This window comes from Oncorhynchus masou, unplaced genomic scaffold (genome assembly GCF_036934945.1).
Source record: "Oncorhynchus masou masou isolate Uvic2021 unplaced genomic scaffold, UVic_Omas_1.1 unplaced_scaffold_4602, whole genome shotgun sequence".
Lineage (NCBI taxonomy): Eukaryota > Metazoa > Chordata > Actinopteri > Salmoniformes > Salmonidae > Oncorhynchus > Oncorhynchus masou.
In genome coordinates this window covers 14,033-21,914 of record NW_027010997.1, presented here as the reverse complement: position 1 = coordinate 21,914, position 7,882 = coordinate 14,033, and the positions used below count along the sequence as shown (strand labels likewise).

Sequence of the window (7,882 nt, the reverse complement as noted above, 5' to 3'; positions counted from 1 at the left end):
ATTAGCTAACAGACAGACAGCAGGTTTGGCTGCACATTCAAATTTAAGACATAATTCCAATTTAGCTAAAATTCCAGAGCAAGCTAGCTAGTTATACTGCAAAAAAAGTAATTCTAACAACACCACAATGATGACAAAGGTTTTTCTACTAATGGTTTGCCTTCTGAATGTCATTGTGTTTCCAAGCCACTAAATGCACTTTAGGCTATGTCTTCATCAGCGCCAATTAGGTAGAATTAAGTAAAACCTTCAGTCGGGTACCTGTGCTCAGGAGAATCTTCATAACAAAATTGTGACGCAACGTGCAACCCATTAATTTATTTCAAAGTTGCTAATTTTTAAATTATAAATACAAATGACTACCTGCAAATTGGATTGAACCCAACCCTGTCAAACAGGTAGCTATCGGACAGGTCCAGCAGGTCTTGAGCTGGACAGACAGAATGCAAGGGGTTAAAGGATGAGAGAAAAAGAGGGAGGGGTCTGACTGGACAGGTCCTTAAAAAGGAGAGTAGGGAGAGGTAGAACTCAACACACAGGCAGGACAAAGAAAGAGAGATACCCAGTGAAGACCTCTGAAGATCTCCGAAGAAGTGAAGCTACAACGGAACATTTTAGAAGGTGAGATTTCAACATCTGTTCATCTAAAACTGTATCTGAATGCATGCCAAATGGCACCCTATTCCCTATATAGTGCACTACTTTTCACCAGGGCCCATAGAGCACATTTAACCCTGGTTAAAAGTACTGCACTATATATGGAATAGGGTGCCATTTGGGGGACATGCATATTCATGTGTGCTTGGCTAATCTCCTCTATGTGGTGGAACACATGATACTTGGTATTCCTCAGCCCTACATTAGCTGAATCTGCTCTAATGTAATAGTACTGGAATATATCCGATAAGTGGAATGGCTGGGGGTACTCCAAGAGAGGTTAGGGAAACTTACCTACACTCTGAAGTACTCACTGACTTTGACTTGATGGCTTCTCTTTCACTGTCTGTCTGTGTGTGTGTCTCTCGCTCTCTCTTTCTCTCCCAGGAGACTATCACCATGGCGATGTTGACCATTCTTCTGCTTCTCAGTGCTGCCATTGCACTGAGCGAAGCCTTAACTCTGGATGAAGCAAGTAAGAGTTCACCTCACACTCAAACATATTTTTTATGTTGTAGCGGGGGTGAGTGTTAGTGTGTGTGGAATGACTGATCTACAAATAATATTGAGTAGTTATTTATGATGCCAGGTGATTTGTAGATCAGTCAGTCTCAGCCCACCTTGAAAGTTGGCTGCTATTTCTAATGTGCCCTGTGTCTTCTCCTTACAGATGCTATGGTGGCATCTGCAGCAAATAAAAAAGCCCATGCCCCACAGACTGGTTCCAGTTTAATTCACGCTGCTTCATGTTTGTCCAGACTGCAAGGACATGGCCTGAAGCAGAGGTATAATGCTTACCCTCTACTGTGAATTAAAGAAGTTCAATTGAAATCAACTTGCATATTTGGTGTGATGTTACCTTAAAGGGGATTTTGCCTTATTGTAACAGGCATCACATGGATGTCCAGTATGTAAAATACTGAACCTCCCCTTTAAGTTATTGTCTAGTTAGACATTTCTAGGCTTTGCAATATTTATTTAATGTGTGGAGTCAGAACTCCTGTATATTGGAACCCACAGGCCATTAGTTAAGACATAGACACTAATATAGACACTAATATCTCGATGAGCCTATTTCAAAGAACATTAGTTGTGATGGCCAATATTTGATTGTGAGAGTCCTAGACAACAAATTCTCACAAAGACTGGACAACTGACTAATACCTACATTATGACATGTCTTTGTCCCTGTCTATGGCTTGCTCTAGCGCCACTGTATGTTCCTTGGAGCAAACCTGGCGTCTGTGCACAGCTCTAGGGAGTCCCAATTTCTACAGGCGGTGGTGTTGATCAAGACTGGCGATTTCCCTCTGACCTGGATTGGAGGATATGATGCTGTTCAGGCAAATGTGGAAAAGGTACCCAATTGTCATATTTGAGTAAAAGTTCAAATACCTTAATAGAAAATTACTACTGTAAAAGTGAAATGTTTACTCTACCTGAACAGTCCAGCTATAGTATACTCACAGATGAATAGGATTTTTGGTATGCTCATCAATATGTCAAGGGTCACTTGTGAAGTCAGGGCCGTACTCACAAAACGTGTCAGAAAATGAATCCTGTTAAACCTGTTTTAAGACAAAATAACTTTTGGGGTGATGTTAAGACACTGCTCAGACAAACTCTGAGCCAGGAGTAAAATCAAGTCACTAAAGTTTATCTCAGCTAGTAATCATGACATTTTGAGGTACGACAAAGGAAAGATAGTGATGATGCTCATTGACATGTTACAAATTATGGTGAATAGCCAATCGCAATGAGGCTTCGGCAGCTGTGAACTCTATAGCACCCTTCAGATGACCATGGTAAACATGACATTACATTAAATGTTGCAATGGTAAAACGTTTGATATAATTTGCACCTGACAGGATCTGTTTGCATACTTAGGATCATTTCCTAATATGTTGGGATGCATTTTCTGTTTTGTTTGACCAATTCTATATTTTAAATAATGTGATAGGCATATTCAGGGTTGAGGATTAACACATTACATGTAATGGATTGCAAAAAAACTAATCTGTTACATTCCCAGAACAAAATATTGTAATCGGATTACTGACACTTTAGAAAAACTGGATGATTACTTCTAGGATTACTTTTCAATTCAGAAAGGATGTTAGAATATTATTTAGTTGTTGACATCTTTGCATTTAAAAAAGTTGCAAGTTTAACTTTGTTCAACCTGAGTGAATATGACTTCAAGTCAGGAGACCACTATGACACCAAATGTGTTTGATGGATTGCGGAAAAAGAGCAGGAATAGGCTTTTGTAGGCTACAGTCCAAGCTATGTCAAATCAAATGTATTTATATTGCCCTTCTTACATCAGCTGATATCTCAAAGTGCTGTACAGAAACCCAGCCTAAAACCCCAAACAGCAAGCAATGCACGGTGTTGAAGCACGGTGGCTAGGAAAAACTCCCTAAAAAGGCCAGAACCTAGGAAGAAACCTAGAGAGGAACCAGGCTGTGAGGGGTGACCAGTCCTCTTCTCGTGGTGCCAGGTGGAGATTATAACAGAACATGGCCAAGATGTTCAAATGTTTATAAATGTTTACAAATAAATGTATAAATGTTTACAAATAATAATAATCACAGTAGTTGTCGAGCAACAAGTCAGCACCTCAGGAGTAAATGTCAGTTGGCTTTTCATAGCCGATCATTTAGAGTATCTCTACCGCTCCTGCTGTAGAGAGTTGAAAACAGCAGGTCTGGGACAGGTAGCACGTCCGGTGTACAGGTCAGGGTTCCATAGCCGCAGGCAGAACAGTTGAAACTGGAGCAGCAGCATGGCCAGGTGGACTGGGGACAGCAAGGAGTCATCATGCCAGGTAGTCCTGAAGCATGGTCTTAGGGCTCAGGTCCTCCGAGAGAGAAAAGAAGAAAGAGAAAGAGAGAAATTAGAGAGAGCATACTTAAATTCACACAGGGCAATGTCTTCCAAAGGGAGCAACTGCTGTCCGCATCCAAAGATTATCCAACTTGAATAAACACTTGGAGGTTAGGACAACAGCAGTGGTGTAGCCTACGGGCGTACGGATATCACTTATTATTGATATCTACTTATCTACTTATTATTGATGTGAATCACACTGCTGGTCTCTCATTTAGCTATTTGAGGCATCGACAGTTTTTAAGTTGTGGGTGACTGTTCACAAATGTATATGTGTATTTTAACCCAATAATGGTTGAATTGAAGTTCAAGCTATCTATCAATCATTGTTTTTGTGACTAGTGGACATCCAGTGAAAAATGCACTCTTGCAACACCTGCACTGCCTGTCTCCATACTGTCAATAACTAGTTTAATTGAATGAGGCCGAGAGCAGGGCTTTTAACTTCTCTAGGATAGGGGGACAGTCGCGTCCCACTTGGCCAAAAGCCAGGGAAATGCAGAGCGGCAAATTCAAATAAAATTATATAAAAATCAAATTCTGGTCTTTTTGTTCGAATAATTCCGTCCATATATATCCAAAATGTCAATTTATTTGGCGAGTTTGATCCTGAAAAAAAGAGCTTCCAATTTGCGCAAAGCCACTACAAAATATCTCAAAAGTTACCTGTAAACTTTGCCAAAACGTTTCAAAATACTTTTGTAATACAACTTTAGGTATTTTAAACCTTAATAATCGATCAAATTGAAGACGGGTCTAAATGTTTTCAATACAGGACAAGAGGAAACTAACACTACTTTTCTAGTCTTGCCCAACTCTCAACAGAGTTACACTTATTCAAGATGGTCGCACTTCTTCATTTCACATAGGAATAACCTCAGCCATTTTCCAACGACTGGTGACATCCAGTGGAAGTGGAAGAGGTATGAACTGCAAACAAGTGCCTCAGAAATATAGTTCCCCAATGAAAACTCATTGAATAGACAGTGACCTCAAAAAAAAAACAAATTTATGAATGGTTAGTCCTCGGGGTTTTGCCTGCTACATAAGTTCTGTTATACTCACAGACATGATTCAAACAGTTTTAGAATCCAAATCTACTAATAATATGCATATCTTATATTCTTGGCATGAGTAGCAGGAAGTTGAAATTGGGCACGCTATTTATCCAAAAGTGAAAATGCTGCCCTCTATTTTAATACTGCAATCTAATTTCTGATGATGATATATATTTCAATATGTTTAACGGACACATGCTCAAACTCATGCTCTTTTGATAGACTTAAATAGCTGCAAATTTTCAAGATATCAAAGTGTAACCAACAAAAAAGTCAACAGTAGGCCTATAGCAAATGGAGCAAATGGCATAAATGTTTCACATACAAATACCATTTTTTGGTAGGCTAGTGCCCAGAGCATGCCATTCCGAAAGCAGCATTTCTTATTCAACTCAAAGCAATGATCCCAATCAGTCCTTAGTTTTTAAGTTATGCTCAGGTTAAACAAGGAGTATTCTATGAATTGGAATGACTGGAAATCTGACAGACTTTGTTCTTTGTTTCATGTAAAGATGTAGTTTAATCATATTATTATCTGTAGTATAAGCCTACATAAATAACACAAGTACAATTAAACATTTATGGCTATTTAAACTCTAACATTAATTTATCCTGCAAAAAATGTAGTTCAATTGGTAATATTAATTTATCTTCTTCTAATGCCTCTTGAGCTATCATATTACTGAGTTTGGGTAATCCAAAAGTTACATTACTGATTACAATTTTGAACAGGTAACTAGTAATTGTAACCGAGTTACATTTAGAAAGTAACCTACAGTACCCAACCCTGGGCATATGGCACTGAATCATACAGTATAATGGTTGTTAAAAGCAGAATTTTGATACAATTACTGTTTTATTCACACAGTGGTTACTTCCATTTAACAATGCTAAATGGTTTTTCTAACAGTAGGCATCAAGTTACTTTCCGAAATGTTGCATAAATGCTTGAAAGGGCTATTATTTTGACCGAACACCATTAAAGTTTACATAGCCCCTAAATGCTTTCAATTACCCAATTCTATAAGCATGTCCAATTTAGCCATTCTTTTAACAACATGATATTCCACTTGAAATAACATGGTTATTGAAATTGTCGGAAACAATATGTGATTATTTATTAGCCTAGTGGTTAGATGTATTTAGGCATATCATGTGAATAAGGCCTCATGTGAAATCATACCTCATGTGAAATCATTGTCTTAAGCGCAAGATATACTGTTGCATGTAGGTCTAGATTATTTATGGGTTGATCATATAAAAATATCAAAACATTATGTTAACAACTCCAAAGAAATGTCTTGTCTGTGGTGGAGGAAGCACTGACTCACTGCCTTTTTCTATTATCAAAACACCTGCTGGTAACTCTCAACTGGTTTGGACTGATGAGACTCATATAACCCATCAGATTTGGAGTAAAATCTCTCTATTCTCTATTCTCTGACCTAGGTTTGGAAGATCTTATAGATGCCCACTGCAGTATCAACTGACACAGTGGGTTATAGTGGGACAGCATAGTAGGCTAGATAGAGTACTATAGCATCATAAGTCATACATTGTTTAAATATTACAAAATCTGTGGCAGTGATTTCAGTTTAGAATGTCGAAGCCTGCGTTACACCATTCAAATGAATGGGGATAGAACAAGCTTTATATGAGCAAAAAGATAGCAAAAAGCTATTTTGCAGCAATCTAAGGTGAGTCAGTCTGTACATCAGCCTGTACATGTCAATGTTGGTTTAATGTTTGTAGCATTAACATTTCAAGAGCAGTAGATAATCAAAATACGTCCCATTGAAGCCTATGGTTATAATTCAAAAAGTATAAATGATATCAAAAACAACAAATAAATTACAGCAAACAACAAACACTCTTTTTCCCTTCAGACATCATTGCACGTGTTATAGAAGGGCACATGATGTACCACCATTTTTAACATGCTGCTCAACGCTCCTCAACTTGGCAACAAAATCAATAACAATGTTGGTGTGGCGGTCAGTGGTGCTGTTTCCCCCTACTGCGGATTCCATCTTTAAACGGTTGTGTTCTAGTTATATGTGATTTCTTTGATACTGAGACCTCAGTTCTTCCTCACAGGACAGGCTATGGTTCTGGAGTGACGGATCTACATTTAATCACCAGAACTGGGCGGAAGACGAGCCCAATAACTATAACGGTGCCAGAGAGCCATGTGTTCAGATGAACTTTGGAGGTACAGTAAGCCCACTATCATTCACTGATCCATTCATCAAATTAAACGTTATTCATAGTAAGTATAACAAATAAATCTGACACAAACACACTTTTATTTTAATTTTTATGTTTATATCTGAATTGATTTGAGAGTTCATTTCTATTCTGTGTTTCCTCTTAAGGTAAAGATGCCTGGAATGATGAATTATGTGAAAGGAGATATCCCTCTGTGTGCTCCATAAGGACCTGTTCAATCCGTCAAACCATCAACTGAAACCAAACATTCTACTGCGTAGTGTCAGCAACCTAACTGAACAATGTTTATGGTAAAATCAAATACTTTATGAAGATTATTTGTTGCTGTAAAATGAAAGTTTAGTTACTTGTTGCAGACAATGTTGATGTGGTTTGTTGTCAATAAAACAGGTGTACACATTATTTTCTCTCAGGAGTCATTATTTAAACATGAATGATAGTTCCATAATTGTCAAATCCTTTGAAGTGTTTCGTTAAGATAGTCTAAGATCTGGGAGTCTGTTCAGCGGTCATTTAAATTCTTTGATATTCTTTCAATTATTCTTGGAGAATTTAATTTATAATTGATTTCTTGTATAACCAAAAAGGTTGTATTACTCCACAAACAACATGAATGTAAACAAACAATGTATATTGCTTTAAAATAAGTCAAACATTATCATGTGGTTGTCATAGACCGTTAGAGCGCTGTCTATGAATTTGAGAGGCGTTACGTTTCCCTACATCATCCATTCTCTCTATACCAAGTAACGGGTCAGCCGTTTGACTGTTCTTAGAATCACAGAATGTAGCTTTTTGTTTCCAAACTCTCACTGGTTATAGACATGTGTGAGTACAAGATGTGCTTGTTCCAGCCAAATATATTAGAGTTGTATGGAATGGTGTGATAGTCACAGTGTGACATGTTTTTTCCCTCTGTTAACAGCTATGTAGTATAATTACATCAACATGATCATGATAATCAACACATTTAGTTTTGTTATTTGCTACTTTGTACTTGCTGAATGAGTGAGAGTGTGAATACGATATAGTATACTAAATATTA

At 37.7% G+C, this 7,882-nt stretch overlaps 1 protein-coding gene across 1 annotated transcript; it reads left to right on the top strand.

Moving 5' to 3' along the window:
- The first annotated feature begins 605 nt into the window (after positions 1-605).
- Positions 606-7,239, top strand: LOC135535204 (ladderlectin-like). Its single transcript, XM_064961907.1, has 7 exons — positions 606-621; positions 1,045-1,132; positions 1,328-1,442; positions 1,547-1,568; positions 1,866-2,015; positions 6,706-6,820; positions 6,984-7,239. The coding sequence occupies exons 2-7, from the start codon at positions 1,057-1,059 to the stop codon at positions 7,073-7,075; spliced, it is 570 nt and encodes a 189-aa protein (XP_064817979.1). The 5' UTR covers positions 606-621; positions 1,045-1,056; the 3' UTR covers positions 7,076-7,239.
- Positions 7,240-7,882: the final 643 nt, after the last annotated feature.